The 20608-nt window shown below is 33.9% G+C and overlaps 2 protein-coding genes across 2 annotated transcripts; both read left to right on the top strand.

The window, feature by feature from the left end:
• The first annotated feature begins 10579 nt into the window (after window positions 1-10579).
• On the top strand, window positions 10580-12720 carry LOC125220047 (Homeodomain-like superfamily protein). Its single transcript, XM_048122162.2, has 3 exons — window positions 10580-10978; window positions 11121-11668; window positions 11824-12720. Exons 1-3 carry the CDS (start codon window positions 10724-10726, stop codon window positions 11882-11884), a joined length of 864 nt encoding a protein of 287 aa, XP_047978119.1. The 5' UTR covers window positions 10580-10723; the 3' UTR covers window positions 11885-12720.
• A 4113-nt stretch (window positions 12721-16833) lies between these two features.
• On the top strand, window positions 16834-18845 carry LOC125222491 (selT-like protein). The gene is made up of 4 exons (XM_048125134.2): window positions 16834-17089; window positions 17367-17431; window positions 17854-18172; window positions 18574-18845. Exons 1-4 carry the CDS (start codon window positions 16910-16912, stop codon window positions 18667-18669), a joined length of 660 nt encoding a protein of 219 aa, XP_047981091.1. The 5' UTR covers window positions 16834-16909; the 3' UTR covers window positions 18670-18845.
• Window positions 18846-20608: the final 1763 nt, after the last annotated feature.

The following is a 20608-nucleotide window of genomic DNA, read 5'->3' as shown; positions in this document are numbered from 1 at the left end:
GAGTATAAGCTTACTAACAGTGTACTATAACGGTAATGGATAATTTTGTGTCCCCTGTGAGTCCAACTAATAAACCCAATTATGTTGAGAATTAGAAAATAAGCCCATAATTTGTGTGCTCGTTTTATGGAGTACTGCTTTGTTATCTGAAGTTGCATTAGCTAATAATTTTTGGAAATATATAAAATATAAATTTTTATAATGGACTTTTATATAAGTTGCTATTTTAAAGTGGCGAAAGTATATAAATATTCAGCTATATCTAATTTGCAATCAAATGGGAGTTTAGATATTCATATTGGGCCCTCCTATGAGCCCAAATAATGGGCCCAATTTGTTTGATTTAAAGCCTAACTATGTGGCTTTGTTTTATACTGTTATTGAAATATCTTCATAATTTTATTGAGAATTTTATAAATATAATTGATTTTTTTTAGAACTATAACTTTAGTCCTATATTTTTCCATTTGCATATTTACGGTTTTCATACTTTAAAAATATCCTCACACGTATTTGCATTTCGATGTAATATTGATCTAAAATGTTCTTCAACTCCGAAAGACATTTTTATTAAATTCCTTTAGCTTTTATCTCCTCGTGTTCCATGTGGCACGTAACATACAAAATTATAAACATTACAATGCAATATATACAAGTAGTTGTTATAGATTGTTTTTTGCAGATTGCATTTTAAATATAGGCGGATTGCATTATAGGAGTAATTTGTTTAGTTTTGCATTATAGATGTTATTTAATTTGCATTATAGATATACAAGGTTTACATTTATAGACATTTTATTTTGCATTGTAGACAAAATTGTCTATAATGCAAAAATAAATATTTTATTAAATAATTAAGAAAAATTAAAAATAAAATAAGTGTAATAAAAAAATATATAGAAAATACAAAAAATTTAAAAAATTAACCTTAAGAGAATATTGCAAAGATAAAATAAATAGTTCTTCCTTCGTTCCAACTTTGCTGTGATAAAACTTTTCATCTCAACACAGACATTATAAGGGGATACAACTATACCCCAATAAAATTTATTCTCTTTTATACTTTGTTCCTTATCGCTCGTACTTTATTTTCTGTTATACTTTATTCTATCATCAATTTAACTTAACATTAATTTTTCAAATCTTAGTGCAAAAAAAGGAATGCACAATTAATTTAAAATGGAATAGTATTAAAATTTAGAGATGTTCGCAGCTATTTTAAAATTTTAAAACTAGATATACAAATAGCAAAATATGAGGATAAAAAAATAATTATTTCTATATATTATAATCAGGAAAAAATAATTTGTCTATTTTAAATGACAAATTGAGTTTTTTAGATATTTATTATCATCTTTATTTTATTTTATTTTCACCTAATTTATAAAACAAAAATACCTAAAATTTCATATCAAGAAATGTCCATTTGAGGAATAGAAAAATGTCTTAATAAGTACGCCAAAAACGCGGATTGCATCATAGCTGTGTGAATTAAGTAACGAGTGGGACCCACATCTTCAAAAGCCCGAGTCATGCAGCGTGACACGTGGATTGACTGTGTGACAACTGCACGAGGCATATAATAGAACTCCGCGTACTGGATATGCCGAAACTATTGAAAAATAATTAATCTTTTCTTTCTTTATGAGGTTTTGCCTAAATCTCTATATTATTGTAAAAATTATATATGGTTCTGATCTAGTTGGATAATATATTACTAATAATTATTATAAAGTGAACACAATCTTTTTCTACTTCACCATCATTATCTGTCGGATTATGATAATGGAATTAATAAGTGGCTAGTTCTCGACCCACCTTAAATTGGAACTGTCATTTACGGAGTAATTTTTATTGGCAATAAAAAAATTGCAGTTGTTATAAGTATTTGGTTGCGAGTTATTTTTAGGAAATACAGGCAAATACAATATTTGGATTCATGGTGTGTTTCTAGCTACCGACTACCTTAAGTCATTGTGATTTCTCATATATACTCTCTCTATTTCGTTATAACACATATCTTTTCTGCACAAATTTTTAAACTGTAGGAGTAGTATTTAGTGGTTAAAATAAGAGAGTGATTAAACAATGATATAATTTCCTAAATGAAAAAAATAAAGAAAAAGTAATTTTAAAACAATTGATAAAATTATATTTTTTGCTATGAAAAAAATATCTCACATATGATAGGACAGTCTATAAAGTCAAAACTATATAGATTTTCTTTATATAATAGTAGTATGATTTGAGGTTTAACTAGTGATGCACTTGGGTTTAGACTTTTATCTATACATATATAAATGGAGAGTTTTGGGAGTTTTTGTATAATTATTTTATGAGAAGGATGTTAATGCAATAAACAAAAGTTATTAAATTGGTTAATTGACTACAATCATGATCATATAAATAATTGGACGGTTACATATGGTGATGGGAATTTATGATGAGAATTAATGAATTAATTCCCGTGCAACAGCATTAGACAATTTCCTTCATCTTTCTTGAGTTTTGGAGTAAATAAAAAGAGTTTAATGTGTGATTGAAATAATTTAATATTATGATCCATTACTAATGTTATGTCTCAATTCAATCATGCATATCAAGTCTCGTACGTTAAATTACATCTAACTAATTGTGCAAAGAAATAAAAAAGAAATAAAATAAAAAGAGGGAACTCTTATAAGAATAATGGCTTGAGTAGTGGAGGATGGTAATGGAGAGACATTTATTTGGCTTTTCATTTCTTGTAACCTTCATTGCTTTAACTTTGTGGTTTAAGGCGACTTAATTACATAACCTTTTGCATTCTTATTTTGTACCTATAAAAAGCATTGATTTGTTGATGGAATACACATCAACAATAGCATTTTCCTCCTTTCTAAAGTTTTTTATATTTTAGTGTGCATTTTAGGAGCATTATATTGTTTGATTCTTGAAGCTTCATCAAGTTCATTAGTGTCTAATAGTTTGAAGTGTTTCTACATATTATGAGGAAGTTCTTTTATCTATAGGAACAATATGTCAATCTGAGAGCAAATAGCTGGAAGTAATTTGTCTTGTGGGCCGGAAAGAGGGTTTTTCTCGACTCAACTTATAGTTCGATTTGTTTTACTATTTTCATTGTAATTTCTATTCTACTTATTGTTGTATAATTGTAAATTTGTACTATAGTTAGAATACTACCTACTACGGTTTAGGAATAATTTCTAATTGTGATAGTAATCTAATTTTAAATATTTCAATGAATACTCCTACAAAATTATCAATTTGATAATATTAGTATACTATTGTAGTACAATAGACAATTTAACTATAATATGTACTATTTTAAATTGTCAATAAATGGACCATTTAAAATACAATAAATTATAGTTTAATTGTCTACTCATTTTTAGATGTTTATGTGAATGTTATTTTTATTATAAATATTTTTTATATTTATATAAATACTTTAATTTTAATTTTATATTTATCATCACAAGTAGTGTATGGTATTATTTGTGAATTTATTCAATTTTTAAATTATTTTGTACAATGCTAAATTTTTGAACTGGACGGAGGGAGAATTTTATTGATATTTGAGAGATACTCACATGTTTGTCATTTTGAATTTAAAAAAAAAGTTTAATTTAAACTAATTTTAGTTATTGAATTTATGCATCTTAATCGGCATTTTATGATATAGGTGTGGAAATTATTGAGCATTACTGTAGCCGACAGTTTCATATGTCAATTATAATTATTATAAAATCATGTCATGATGTTTGTTGCAACTCTAATGTAGAAGATGAAAAGCTTTTTAAGTTTTAAACATAGGGAAGTTTCGAGGTTTTTAATTTAGTAAGTGAAAGGTTTTGTAACATCCCCTTCTCTCCATGCATCACACGTCAAAGTTTTAATTCTATCATGGCAAATGAAAGGTTTTGTAACACCCCATTTATCTCCTTGCATATATATAATAGTACCACTCACTCTCTTCCTCTCAAATCCATAATTCCCTCTCTTTTTTCTCTCTAAAACTCATTATTATAATGGTGGTGCTATCTCACGATCGGCAATCTCACCCACATGAAGACATGCAAGGCGAGCAGCAGCCATCCCCGTCGTGGACCTATCTTAATCTGGCGCCAAAACCCTCATTGTAGACGCTGCAAAGAGCTTGGTTTCATCAAAGTGGTCTACCATAGAATCTCCATGGCTTTCCTCAAATTTGGAAGTTGGAGCCATGACATATTTTCAACTTCTCCACCAACCCCGACCTCGCCTCCCGCAAAACTAACTTTACACCGTGCCGGAAATCTCCCAAACACTAATAACAAATGGTATTTAACATGGATTGACTTATATCTTATATTGTAACTTATGCATATTGATAACTCGCCTTTTAAAAATCTCGACGACAAATATCTCTATCAACAAATGTCAGGTTTTTTGAAATATAAATAACAAATAGTTTTGAACTGGGACGGAGAGAGAATTTTATTGATATTTGGCTCATTTGTTAGTCATGATGAGTATATTTTAAAGTTAAGGGTTTAGGATTTAGGTTTCGAGGTTTGGGTTTTTAGTGTTTAGTGTCACTATATTGCAATGAAATGAATGTTTCGAAGATGAATGAGGGAAGTTAAAAACTATAATGAAACAAAACAAAATCTCTATAAATACTTCTCACGTGTTGAAATTTTAGGAGAAACGATTCATGTACAATTTGCATGTCCGGGTTCAGTCTTTTTTGACATTTATATTATTACAATTAGTTTGGTTAATTGTAGATTAGAGTTATTCTTTTAGTTATAAGGAACAGAGGGAATATGTTTTAGTTGTATAAAATTCATAGTCATTTTGTTTATAATTTTTAATATAATAATATTGTTTCTAATTTCATTTAATTAATTTATAATCTAACATTAATATTTTAACATATTTTAACATGTGCATCGCACAGGGGTGATACTAGTTTATGTATAAATTGTAAGATGCCGAGGTTCCAAAAAAGTATAATAATTTGAATGTGAAACGAAATACAGTAAATAATAATATAGTACGTGTTTGTAACGGAAGAATAATGGTCGGGATTTAAGCACAGATAAGAGATACTATAAATTAATATTTGATGTGATAGGTTGCGTTATATTGCTACTCACCCTTAGATTGATGACTATAACTACATGACGATCTTTAAATCAAGGGTCATGATCATTTAATTTTGAGTATCAATACATTAGATCAAAAATGTCAATTAGGGTATTTATGTCAATTAAGAACAAAGTAGTTATAAATAATTTTTGAAAAATATCTCTAAACTTATGCATATAACTATCTCAGTTTAAATTATTTTTTCACTCAACATCTATCAAGTTAAAGATAGTTTTATAAGGATTCCAACGAGATCCTACATGCATATGTTTCTATATCAAAATTTGAAAAAAAAATCTTGAATTTTCGTGTTTTTTCCGAAGCAGTCTAATATCAACATATCCATCAATAAATGTCAACACAATACGTATAAAATGTCAATTCAAAATTGTGTTGACATATTCAATGCATCATATTGATATTTTTTATACACTATATTGACGGTTTGACCAAAACTCTAAATTTGTTAAATCTTCTTATTTTTTAAATTTAAATAATAATAAAACGAAATTACACATGGTAATTTGTAGACCACTAAATCTTTGAAAATCTTATAATCTTAAATTAGTTATAGTTAGTCATTAATGAATGAGTTACCAATTTATCACATCCTTGATACGATAAAAGTGAGTATATCACACTATAGAAGTGAGTATATCACACTATAGTTTTACAAGCAATTTCCCAGATGTATTTAATTAGTCAACAAAACTATTTAATTAATTGTTATTTTAATATCTGATTTTTGTATAACCAAACTTTAGGTGTGAAGGTTGCTTAGAAAATAGTAGGCCAAAACAGTCAACGAAAAAGACAACGAAATACAGACACAAGATATATGTGGTTCGATGGATGCCTGTATCCAGAGAAGAAAAAAACTCTATTCGATGTACAAACACGGCTGTATGTTTCTATACGCCAAGATATACACCCAAGCTAAGAGCTAACATCACCCCAGGATAATCAATCGAAGTAAAAAAAATAACACTACGATTTTGTGTACATAATCAACTTCGGAAATTTGTTATACATATCCTTAAGGTTTAACATCTCTAGCTCTTAAGTACCTCCTCTGTTTCATAGAAGTAGACCCATTGAATATAACACGAGTTATAATGTGATAAAGTAAGAGAGAATGAGAATAAATATTTGAAATAAAATAGTGAATGGTGGAGCCCCTAAAATATAAAAGTAAAAAAAAAAGAAAAACAGATTTCCATAAATGAATATGAACTATTTTTATGGGACATATAAAAAAGAAAATTCAGCTTATTTCTAAGGACGGATACATGTGATCTGCTCATAACCGCTTCTTGTAACTGATTTTAACTTCTTCCAACGACTCTTGAAGCAACAATAACAACATCAAGCTTCAATGTAGAAAATCTGGCTTGGCTGAAGTATATATTAATGTCGACGTATTTATTCGTTTATAGAAAGTATGATGCTTTGTAAGATATATAGCACACTATTACTCTCACATTTTATTACGACAGTCTTCTGCTTAATTTCAAAATTTCCCAGTATTTTGTTAAGAGAAAAACTATTTTTCACGATATTGGTTAATGCCATATACTCAACAACTGTAGTGGATAAAGTAATCACAGACTGAAGATTCGATTTCCAATTAACTGCAAAACCATATAGGTTGAAAATGTATCTTGAGTGTGACTTCATATTGTTGTAAATTGCAATTTGAAGCATAATCAGAATCATATTATTCAACAAAACTTTATTACGATTTTATCCCTCTTAAATCCCTATGACTTCCAACTAACTCCAAAACCATTTAGGCACACATTGTTTCGTTTTGAAGTTTAAGAGCATCCGCAATGGTGCTTAGGCCATCAATAGGCTAGCAATAGGCCAGCCATTCTCTCCCCTGTCACGTCAGCAACACTAAAAAATCCATCTGCCACATCAGATTTAGGCCAGCCATAGGCCAGCCGCAATAAAAATAATTCAAAATATACTACATTTACGGAATTAAAATTACGATTAATCGGGAAAATTAATCCATTCCATTAAAAAAAGTACAAAGATTTAAAAAAAAAAAGTACATGATTTTTTTTTTAAAAAAAAGGGCTTCAACACACGAGCCCCGCCACTCTCTACTCCTCATCGCCGTCGCCGTCGTCCTCGCCGCCGCCGCTGCCGCCGCCGCCCGTGGTATCTGAGCCCACATCGGAACTCGCTAGCCGTGCCTCGCGATTTCCAAATCAACCCGCATGCTCTCGAGCATCTCGTGAAGAAACATCTTCTCCGTGGGGTCAGTGGCGGTCTTCCACTCTTGGAAGACCTTGTACATCTGATCCCACGTATGGTTACGCGAATGGAGAGTGTACTCGAGTGGGGCGGGTGGGAGGGCGGAGGACTGGACCTCGCGGGGCGATAGGGGGGATCCGCCCCTCGCAGCCCGCTGCGCCCGCTTCTGTCCAACCGGGCGGGGGCGACCAATAAATGAAGGAGGGGATGGAAACTCCTCAGTATCCGGGGGGGTCGTGGGATCCGCCGCTGCTGCCGCTGTAGTCGCCGCTATAGTTCAGTCGCTGCTTCTTCGACTACCCAGCGTCGCACCCCGCCCGGAACTTCTCGGAGTCCTTCAGCAACAAGAAGCACTCCCAGTAGGTGAACTCCTTATACTTCCCCGCCAAGGGGAACTGACTCGCGGCGATCCTCCGGGCGTCGTCCTCATTCTGCCCACTCCTGAGCTGACGGAGGGCGTTGGCGTACAAAATCGAAAAACGGCCCACCGCGGCCCTGGTGCGCTCCCACCCCTTCCGGACCTCCTCCGGGCTGAAGTCCTTCCCGTGCGGGCAGTGCGTCATATAGGCAGCTCTGATCTTCGCCCACATGTTGACGATCCGCTGATTGTTCGCAACCAGCGGATCGTCGCACACCTCCAACCACCCCCTGGCCACCCCGGCGTACTCATCCTCCGTCCACTTCCTCCGGCCAGGGGTGTCGTCAACAGCGGGCTGCGATGACTCGCCGACCGCCTTGGCCTTCCCCTTCCCCCTCGTCTTCTTCTTCGGCGCGGCCCGCCTCGCTGGAACGGGAGTATCATCTTCCCCGAGATCGATCCCCATATCATGCAATGACAGAAGGTCATCGCCAGTGAACTGCGTCTCCACTGGGGTCGACGTGTGAGACGAAGCCGTCAAAAAATCAAGCGAGGGCCGATATACCGTGTCCCCTCCCGGTGACCCTTGTACCCCCCCCTGCATCCCGGGATGCATACCGTGCTGCATCCCCCCCTACATCCCGCCCTGCCACATCATTCCCATCATCTGCTGCAGCATCATCTGCTGCTGCATCTGGGGCATACCCCCCACCCGGGCGCTGACTGCCCGCCGCCCGGCATACCCCCCTGCGCGCACCGGCCATCATCCCCATCATCTGATTCCAAGGGATGTTAAACCCTGGGCCCATCTGCCCCATCCAGATCCCACAGGTACCGTGGGAGTCTGAGATCCACTCGTCGCTGGACTGGACTCGTTGTTGTGATCCATCGCTCGATGATGCTCTTGTACAGAAAGTTAGAGAGAGAGAAAACTCGTTAAAACAAGTGGTGCAAATGAAAATGAAACGAAAGTCGCGTTTGTATAGGTTTTTTTTAAAAAAAAAAAAACAAAAATCGGCGCTGGCCGATCGGGCCGCCACAATGGCGGCTAGCCGATCGGCCAGCGCTTCGGCCAGCGCCGAGCGATCGGCCAGCCCACGCCGAAGCGCTCGCCGATTTCGCTCTCGCCGACTGCAATGGTTCGGCTAGCCGATCGGCCAGCGCGACGAATCGGCTAGCCGGTTGCTAGCCGACCATTGCGGATGCTCTAATGACACTCTCAAACTACTCTATGTATAATATCATCTCTTCAAGATCACCATGCATGAATATTGTTTCCACATCAAGTTGTAGTAGCTCCCAATCATTTTGGTAACCAAATCAAATCTTGTGGTGGCCATGGTGAAGCGTTCCCACAGACAAAACCAATTTGATAATGAGAATCGATTGAAACCCGATTTAACGAATGAGACAACGAAAAATACACACAAAATATACGTGGTCCGGTGAATGCCTACGCGTCCACGGGAAAAGAGCTTTTAACTTTATTCATGCTACAAACAAGGCTACAAGTTTCTATACACCAAGAACTACACTCCAGAAAACTTGATCGAAGTAAAATAACAGCTCTTTGATGTGTGTACAAAATGAACTCTCATAAATTTGATATACATAGCCTTTAGAGAGTTAAAATCTCGAGCTCTTATATACTACAAGCTATCTACTCATGACCACTCCTTTTGTAACTGATTTTAACTGTTTCCAACAGCTCGTGAAGTAGCAATAACAACCGCAAGCTTTCTATGCAAAAATCTTGCTCGACTTCCATTCCATGCATGAACCATACTCACAAAGAAATGGAACAAATAACTAGTAATAATCTGGGACAAAAGGTAAAACTAAAATACCATAATTATATAGTTATATTGCATCGATATGAGAAAATTGTAAACTACAATACAACATGATAATGCATAATTATAAAGAAATGGAAAGTATTTCAGCAAAAAGGCAGATATATAGTACTCCCTCCGTCCCCGATTAAGAGTCACACTTTTCCATTTCGGTCTGTCCCCAATTAAGAGTCATACTTCATTTTTTACAAATAAAAAGTAAGTAGATCCCACATTCCACTAACTCAATTCACTCACATTTTATTATAAAACCAATATAAAAAAATGTGACTTTTAATCGGGGACGGAGGGAGTACTAAATTAAGTTTCTCATACTCCACCAATACAGATCTTCAGATTCTCACTTATTTTATAATGCAAGGAAAGATTAATAAAAAGTAAAATCAATCAATCGCTATGAATAAGTGATAATAATGATAATATATCATATATAGAAAAAAATCTCAGAAATAAAAGCCTTGTGGCACAAGCGAATAAATCAAGCAAAGCCCCACAAAGAAACGAAAAAAAGGAGAGCCCCGTCAGCATGACGTCACCCCATACAGCAGTTTACAATATGAACAAATGTGGATGGCCCAATAATATTGTATTGATTTTCCAGATATTAGTTGTATCATATTCATATAGTATCATAGAAAAGGGAAATCATCAGTTTACGCGTAGAGAGATGAGATAGTAAGACCACTAGAAAGAAAATCCAATCCAAATTTGCATTTCTCTCCTCATTCTAGAAATTCGTTTCACATTACCTCAACAGTAAATTCGAGTGTGAATTAAAAAAATTGTATTTTATTTATATTATTTAGTAGTAATATATATAAAATACATTAATCGTTATTAACGGTAGAAAAAGAATGATATAATTAAAAAGAGGAATCAGGCTTTGTATTTTCGCATTCATTTATTTATTTTCTCCTGACACCTAAGCAAATCTGAAAAGAAAATCATTCTTTTCCTATAAGAAAAATCTGTCTTTTTTCCTGATTTTCACACCATATTTTCACACCACCCTTTTCATATAATATGAATCACCAAACCCTTTTTTCTTGAGATTTTTTTCCCTTTCCACCAAATCTTCCTCAATAATTCTCCATCTTTGTGTTCATTATATATGGATCACCATCACCAGCAGCTCCACCAGCAATACTCGGAATCCGTCGGCGGCAGCGATAGGTTCCCGCAATGGAGCATTCAAGAAACCCGGGATTTCTTGCTTATCCGGGCCGAACTCGACCCGAATTTCATGGAGACGAAGCGTAATAAGATGCTTTGGGAGGTGATTTCGACTCGGATGAAAGAAAAAGGCTATAGCAGAAGCGCGGAGCAGTGCAAGTGCAAATGGAAAAACCTCGTCACCAGATACAAGGTATGTGTTTGTGTTTGTGTTTGTTTGTTCGTTTCTTTTTTATTACCGATCATCGATATTTCATCAACAAGTTAGTTTCTAGCAGAAGCAAAATGATTATATTAGTACCAATTTATTTGATTAAGTAAAAATGGATATTTAGGGATGTGAAACGATGGAGACGGAAGCGATGAGGCAGCAATTCCCATTCTACAACGAGCTGCAGACGATATTCGCGACGAGGATGCAGAGAATGCTGTGGCTGGAGGCGGAGGGGAGTGGCACGGCCTCGAAGAAGAAGAAGGCGGCGCAGCTATCGTCGGACGAGGAGGAGGAGGGGGAGGAGGAGAGCGACGGGCAAAAAGGTCATAAAAAGAAGATGAAGAAATTGAAGGGAGGTGCAAGCAATCTTAATTCGAATGTTTCGGTGGTGGCGGGAGTGAGGGAAATGATGGATGAATTCATGAAGCAGCAAATGCAGATGGAGATGCAGTGGATGAAGGCGTACGAGGCGAGGGAGGAGGAGCGGAGGATCAAGGAGATGGAGTGGCGGCAGACGATGGAGGCGTTGGAGAATGAGAGGATGATGATGGAGAAGAGGTGGAGAGAGAGGGAGGAGCAAAGGAAGATAAGAGAGGAGGCTAGAGCTGACAAAAGGGATGCTCTTGTTACAGCTCTCTTGAACAAGCTTAGAAGAGAAGATAGTAACATGTAAGAATTTCTTTTGCAAGATAGTATATCTTCTTTGTTAACTTCTTTATAACTTAATTTAATTTTATAGTATTGATTTATATTGCGTCTTAGTTTTTTCATGATTAATTAATGTGTCATTGTTAAGCATATTGGGAGTTTAATTTCATGACTAGGGATTGCACGAGTCTTGAAATTTCTTGGAAGAGAAGTCAGAAAATGATACTATTGTGTTAAGAGATGTGAATCCCATTTAATGAAGGTTGATATTTTCTTCTTATTGGTGAGAAAAAGGTGAAATGAATCTCTACCTAGCTAGTTCTTGCAACTAAATAATTATTGCTCGTATATATTATTGTGTGTATTTTTACTGCATGATTAGTGATTTAGTGATAAAAGTAAATATGGATGTTATGTTCAGGTTGAAAAATCATAGTACTCACTAATTAATTAACAAGTATTATGAGGATTATGTGATGCAAATACTTGCTCATCATTTTATGTTTTAAAGTATTGTATATATTGAAGAAAAAAGATAGTACTACAAGATTTATCTAGTTGAATAATTTATTTGTGGATGTTTGGGAATACAAATGGATTAAGCAACAACATTGATGATTAGCTTATAACTAAGGTGGTGTGGCCATTCACATTATATATAGGGTCACCATTCATGAGTAGAGTAATCACTACGCAAATACAGTTGTATTGTCATGAAATATCTGTAAATTTGCGTAGTTTATTTCCCCTAGTCACTATATTGTCATGAAATTAAATTCATGATATTCAAGCATAGCATAAAGTGAATGCATTTGATTTGTAAAAGAATATTAAATCTGGGGTATTTTCCATTATTTTTATACTATGTATATTTAATCATTTTCTCGTTTGAGCTTGTTCTTATAAAGTTTTTCCGAGGAGAGACAGGTGAAATTACATTATAATGAAGAGAAAGTAGACTAATACCGTGGTATTTTTTTGTTTATTTTAGGGTAACAACCGTATATTTACATTTGTATAAGAAATGAATGTTGAGTTTTTTCATACTAAAATATGTTTGTTTGCGTTTTACATATGAATCATTTTACATTGTGTTGAATGTGGAATATATATCACAAAATATCTACGGATGTGTCATCAAATATTTTATGTGTTTTATCCTAAGATTTCCATTCCGATCCTAAGAGATAATATTCGTTCATTTAATCTATCATTTGTCAAATAAATAATAAGTGTGTGTAGCAAATATTTTTAATAGGAGATTCAAAAAAGTGAATATTTTTAATAGGAGAGAGACCTGGAGTTGTTCGCCTTTTTATAATTTTACTTAGGTTTCTGTTTTCTTCATTTTCAGTGCAGTTTTAGTCTTTAAATGGGAAGATCGAATTTAATAGAAATTTTTGTATTCATAAGCTAGTGGCTAGGGCAGCCGATCGAACTAGGGCTGGCTAAATGTACCGTAATATCGCACTTATCGTACCAAAAAAATACCGGAAATACCGAATTTGCGGTATATCGCAAGTTGCATACCGATAGATTTCAGTACGGTAGAGGTATAGATTTCCCTATACCGCGGTATACCACAAGATACCACATTTACGATATTTGCCAAAAATTCGATATATATGTTGTATTTAAAATTTATATAAAAAATAGTTAATACTACCTCCGTCCCTGAAAGTATGACACAGTTTACCATTTCGGTCCGTCCATGAAATTTTGACACACTTCACTTTTACCATTTTTTGTAGTGGACCTCATATTCCACTAACTCATTCCTACCCACATTTTATTATAAAACAAATACTTTTAAAGTAGGACCCAAATCCACCAATTTTTTCAACTCACTTTTCATTACATTCTTAAAACCCGTGCTGGGTCAAAGTGTGTCAATATTTGGGGGACGGAGGTAGTATATTAAAATCCCTAACCCTACTTCCATATTTTAGTTCAACCGCCCCTAACCCCAAACACACTCACGCAGAGATGCAAATCAAGTCCACTGTATAGATTTGATTGTGGTATAGTTTTAATCTTTTGGACATTATTTAAATAGGTGAAATTTTATTTTAAATATTTGGCTATAATAGAATTTTTTTGGTATGAAACACAAATATAACGGTATGTCATACCTTATTTTGGTATACCGTACTCGGTATGTCAATACCTTATTCCGGTATAACGTAAAAGTACGGTATACCGCATAGACGGTATGGTAACGGTATCAGAAATAATCATACCGAATTTTCGGTAAGGTACAGGTATGACATTTTCTCATACCGCAATTTGCGGTACGGTATGCGGTATGATATTCTCGGTGCGGTATATTGTACCGTGCCACCCCTAGACCGAGCAGACCCCACCCCATTCGTCATTAATTTATGTTACTTTCTTCGTCCCTGATAAAGATGAACTTTTAGTGGGGCACGAGTTTTAATACTACAAAATTAGTAAAGTAAGAGAGAAGAGAAAATATAGTGGATCGTAAGATCTACATAATTAGTAGTGTTTATATTGCCTAAATTACAAAGCTAATAATTTTCAGGAACAGACTAAAAATGAATTGTTCATATTTATTAGAGACAGGAGGCCTGAAGGAGTATTATACTGAAGCACGGTTCCTAACTAATTGCTTAATTATGCTAATACAGTTCATTCGTATTGATAATAAATAGAGTGACACTTCATTCATATTGATAATACTCTTTTTCTCAGTCCACAATTTATTCGTATTGATAATAAATAGAGTGACACTTCATTCATATTGATAATACTCTTTTTCTCAGTCCACAATTTATAGTTTTACTTTGACACAGCACAGATTTAAGAAATTGTGAAAGAAAGTGGTAGAAAAAGTTAGTGGAATATAAATCTCACTTTTATACTCCCTTCGTTCTCGATTAAGAGTCATACTTTGATCGGGTACGGATTTTAAGAAATGTAAAGAAAAGTTGGTTGAAAATGTTAGTGGAATGAGGGACCCATTTTTTTATATAGGTTTTATAATAAAATGTGAGTGTAGTGAGTTAGTGGAATGTGGGACCTACTTACCATTTATGGTAAAAATGAAGTGTGACTCTTAATTGAAGACGGACCGAAATGAAAAAGTGTGACTCTTAATCGGGGACGGAGGGAGTATATTTTTAGTTTTATAGTAGAATATGAATGTAAGAATTTAGTAGATGGTAGGATTAACTACCTAAAATGTAAAAAAGCAATTGAAATTTTAAATTACGGACATCCCACAATAGCAAATTGAGTATTATTTTATGGACGGGGTAATTGACACCAGAAACACTATTTAAAATTAAAATAGAGTGAACCAAATGGTCAGGGGATCGATCCCTGCCTTTGGGTATGGAGCAACTTTAAATCCTTGGGCCAGTTATCCCACTCATTGAGGTGCCTACAAATCAGTGCGGGGAATAGTCACTGAGCCTACCAGTAGATATCCTTGGTAATTACCAAAAAAAAATAATAATAAATTAAAATAGAGTTACTTAATATCTCTAACAAAATATCAGGAAATCGAATTCATGTTCTTTAATTTCAAGTAAAAAAATAGTTTCGAAAACTACCACCACATCCAAATTCACCTTTATCATCCTTCGATGAGGAAAAAAAAAAGTTTCTTTATTGGCAATTATATTTGGAATATTATGGATTAGATATATTGTGACTTAATTAATTATAGCTAGATTATGAATTAATTAAAGCATGCATCATGAAAAGAATCATTGGTCCAGGATCCATATCATAATTAAAGTACATATACTATATATGATACACGATAAAGTTTAGTCATACAAAATACGAGATTATCTAGCTTTTTTTATAAAGAACTATTGTATTGGAATTGGTCATGCACTCAGAATACATGTAGAAATTATTAGTGGTGAATTCATCTACAAAATCTGATCAAATGCTGAAATCACATAAAGCAATAAGTAGAGTATATTTTTTGTGTCGAATTGTTCAACATGCAATATTTATTGTGAATCCAGATGTGATCTTATTTTTTATGTGTAATCATTAGATAAATGATGATAGTAGTATATTATTTAAATATAACAATTCTTATGGAAATGGAAAGAAAAAGAACGATTCAAATTTAGCATTGAATGAGGAGAATAAAATTTGAATTTAGGCATAAAATCGTGTTACATAATGAAACAGGGTTGCAAAATGACATACTCCCACATTTTAGTGCACCGCACATAGACTTATCAGATAGTTCGATCAGTGTGTGAGTTGGTCAAGTGATAGAGGTTAATAATGTCTGATGCCAAAGGTCTCAGGTTCGAGTTCTCCGTAGCACGGCCTTTAAATTTATGTTCATTCAATAATAAAAAAAAGGTTGGGTCGCTTGTTATGGGCTAGTCTAGGAAGTAGGACCTCCCTATTTTAGAAATGGAACGAGCTTGAGTTGAGCTTATATATTGTAACGAGTTTGAGTTAGCTTTTTTTAAACCCAAGACTGACCAAGGGCCAAACTTATTAGAAGTTTGTCCAAATTCTGGACCAATCGAGGCTAGGGGTGGCTCAAACATATATTCCCTTCATCTGCCATTTATATTCTCATTTGGACTCAACGCGAGTTTTAAGAAATTATTTAATTTTATGAAGAAAAAATGGAGAAATGAATTAGTGGAATATGGACCTCACTTTTATATACTCCCTTAGTTCCATAGAAATAACCATATTTCCATTTTCCAAATAGTCCATACCCATTTATGAAAACATTTTTCTCCTTCTCTTTTATTTTATTATTTATGAGTCTTACCATTACTACATAATTTCAACTATTTTTTTTTTAATCTCTCTTATTTTACAAATTATATATTAAAATTCGTGTCAATCAAAATTATCTATTTCTATGGGACGAGAGAAATATTTGTTTTATAGTAGTAAAATGTGAACGAAATGAGTTAGCTGAACGGTGAGGTCTATTTACCTAAATGGAAAATAGTAAAAATGACTTTAAAATTGTAGACTAAGTCAAAAGTAAACTGGAACATTTTTTAAAAGATGGAGGGAGTAATGAATTAACTAGTCTAATAAGTTGGCCCATTTTACACATCTCATTGGGCCTGGAATGGATCGATTGGATTGAAGATATACATTTGTGATTTGATATACAATTTGGGTAAAATGAAATTATTTACTCTATATTGAGGCAGTACAAGAATTACATTTACCATATCTGTATTCGCCTAGTGTAAAAGCTCTTTGCACGGCAAAATCGGGAGCTCCGTCGCAAAAATGGATCGGGCACAGCTTCTATTGGTAGGTCTGCCCCTTTTCCTCTTCTGCTCCGACATCTTCAGCCTCTTTTCTCCAGCGCCGTCGAAGCCTGCCGCTCCCCACCACCACCACCACCACCACCCCGATTCGCAGCCACTGATCCAGCCCCGCCACACACCCCTGGAATTTCCTACTCAGGTCCCCGATATCATCAACAATTTGAGAATATGAATTGGAATTAATTGTATTCTGCGATAGATGGATTTTTAATTTTACTGAACTCGAATTATTATGAGTAAATTACTGTATTTGTTTATATTGTGTCTTCATTGATGTATTAGGTTTTGTTTATCTCCCCTAATTTGGATTGAGATGGTGTGGATTTATCTATGAATCATGAGTAACTATTCATTACCAATTTCGTGTACTCCTCTTAAGACTTAACGCACTTTGTTTCTTTTCCTTTTTGTTTCAGAAAGCAAGCGGGATTGGTTATGGAAACACTGTTAGCATTGATTTTTGTTCATCCTGTTCTTACAGGTATTTATAGACACACACATATACCCAATTCTGATGGAAATTTAGTAGTTATGGTTGAGCTAACTTGTTAAAATTTTCAGGTGAGGTTTGATTATCTTTGCAGTAGTTGTTTACAGATTCTTTATTTATGCCTACTATTTTTTGTATTGAAGAGGAAAAAAGGGGAATGATTTACCGTGCATTGATCGTGACTTGTGTGAGAATACATGAAGAGAGATTGAATATCTTTTAGGAATGTTAGAATTGGATTTGTTATCTTTCGACAAAAGTTTGTTTGTCCTCTAGATATATGCTTGAGAACGTCACATGAGTAACCGTGAAGGCAAAAGAGTGATCAAGAGTGGAAAATCACAGAAATTGAGTGTAAAAATAAAGTTTATCCTATATCGTAGCAGTTCATTTATCTGCCTCTGTTTTGGCAGAGGGACCGCTGTCACAATGAAGAATATGTTAGAAAGTCAGTTTCCTGGGATCAATGTTGTTCTTGCAAATTATCCTCCTCCTCTGCCTAAGCGCTTGTTGAGCAAGGTCGTGCCAGTTGTACAATTTGGCGTGATTGGCGTCATAATGGGCGGTGAGCATATTTTCCCGAGGCTAGGATTAGCTGCACCACCCCAATGGTACTATTCCATGCGTGCAAATAGATTTGGGAGCATGGCAAGCACTTGGCTACTTGGAAACTTCGTTCAGTCCTTCTTGCAAAATTCTGGTGCTTTTGAAGTGTACTGTAATGGTGAACTGGTAATGTTTCTCCTATCTTTCATCACTAATTCTTATTTATATATGTTACAGACTGGTAGTTTGTAGTGATAAATTTTCGTTATCAACTTGTTTTGCCTAGATTCTGGAACTATAGGATTTATGGGGATGCAACCTTACTATATTAAAAAATTAAGTGAGAATACGAATAAGTTAGGGCTTGTGATCTTCTCCAAGGTAATTGAATCTGTACATACTGTGGCGGAAGATGGGTCTTTTCCTTTGTGCATTGCTCCTCAAAAGGTGTAATGTTGCCCCATAGTTAGCAACTGCAGAAGGTGTCGATTAGAATATTTTAACAGAGTCAAACAGGTGGTAGTTGTATAGTCGCATACTTGTTTTCTAGCAAAGTGATTCCTGACTCCATTGTTTTTCTTATGCAGGCATTCTCCAAACTTAAGGAGAATAGGTTCCCCGGAGAGATAGAGTTGAAAGAACTGGTTACTCGTAGGATTGTTAATTCAAGAGTGATCATTTGATTTTTATGGCTGATGGAGGGCACTCGATGCAAGAGTTTTAAAGAATATCGGTAAACATTAGTCCTAGTTTAATCTATAGAACTTTATGTTTTCCTCATAGAATAGCACGTGTATTTGAAAGATTAGTTCTTGTCATTTATAAAGTCATGCTGCTCGTATTCTGCAGTAGTTTTCCATTTCGAATTTTATAGCAACGTTATACTACTGTACATGGATGAAAAGCAAGTCGCAACAATGGTATAAAGTATAAACAATGGCAGTGACTACAAAAATGGAGGCTAAATGCTTATCTATATGTGTTCCATTGCTTTGGCTTGACAAGTTCATAGCCAACAGATCTATACATAATACACAATACATATTATGTAGTCTCTGTTATAAATGCAACGCCTGTATCAACAGCTACATAACCTTCAATTCAACCAACAAAACATTATTGAAGATCCAAAAGTGAAGGATTATGTTAGAATGCTAGGTTAAGTAGATTCCTTTAAAAGGAAAACTAGATAATACTACTCCATAAGCTAATGTTTTACATAAGCTATAGCCTATAAAAGTTGGTTCAGTAGATTGCTCAACAGTGAACACATACCACCCTTTATTCTTTCGGATAAATTTCCATTAAGAGAAAAAAACAAAATGAGTCATATTTTCGTATGATAATGAATTAACCAAAAATAATCGTTTAAGTTATCTATTATAGTTGCAACCATTGTATATCAATTGGGGATGTAGCTCAGATGGTAGAGCGCTCGCTTAGCATGCGAGAGGTACGGGGATTGATACCTCGCATCTCCATATGTTTTTATTTTAAAAAAAACTGGCACGACGCACAAAATGTCATGTCACTGAATGTTAGCTTAAACGACGACTGATTGCAGTGAAAACTAAAATAGGCGACGAAAAGATGCATAATTGTATAGTTGCGGTGAAAATTAAAATAGGCGACGAAAAGATGCATAATTGTATATTACTCTATGGCCATGTTTGGTTGTCAGAATTTTTTTGGGAAAGTAATCTTCTGATTCCTTAAATTTTAAATTCATGTGTTTGTTTTGGTTTATAATCAAACTGGGAAAGTAATCAGAATCCGAGAATAAGGAAAATTAGTACAACTTTCCAGGATTCTGAATCATAACTTTTCTTAGGTATTCTTTTTCTCAGTTTTAGGATTTCTACATATTTAAGTAATATAGTATAGTTTTAATAATAATAATAATAATAATAACCTAATAATAGTAATAATATAATAATAATAACAATAATAATAATTCCAATGTTTTAAAAATAATTTAAAATTATAAATCATACTTAATTTCACTATAATAAATAACTATAATTGAAATTATCATAATTATAATTATATTTTATAACAATTCATTTTAGTAATAATAATTTATTAAATAATTCAAATATAATTCTATAATATAAATCTTTAATAAATAATAACTATTATATTTTATAAATTGATAATTAATCGATAAAGTCATAGTGCAATTTTAATTTATAAAATTTATTCAATTATAATATCCTTGAATATTATAATTATAATATAAATATTTATTATTATAATAAATGAGTACTATAATACTCCATGTAACTATAATTATATTATTATATAGTATTATGATGGATAATCCATATTTAAACTATCCATCGTAAATAAATATAGTAATATAATTATTATTATTTGTTAATAATAATTTATTAAAAAATTTACAATATTATTATTTTTTATTTATAAAAAATAATAAGTATATTTTTAGTTTGGTGTTTAAATTAAATAAAAATTTAAAATCTTGATATTGTCCAAACACAGGAAAGTAAAGTTATTAGGAATCATATTCCCGGTATTCATTTTCCTATGAATCATTTTCCTTGCCAACTTTACTTTCCTGCCAACCAAACATGACCCATGTGTTTTTAAAAACTATGGACT

The sequence above is a fragment of the Salvia hispanica genome, chromosome 1 (genome assembly GCF_029641045.1).
Source record: "Salvia hispanica isolate PSC_SH4W2 chromosome 1, Shi_PSC_v1, whole genome shotgun sequence".
In the NCBI taxonomy this organism is placed as follows: domain Eukaryota; kingdom Viridiplantae; phylum Streptophyta; class Magnoliopsida; order Lamiales; family Lamiaceae; genus Salvia; species Salvia hispanica.
The sequence above is the reverse complement of the archived record's forward strand: the minus strand, read 5'-3'. Positions and strand labels throughout refer to the sequence as shown.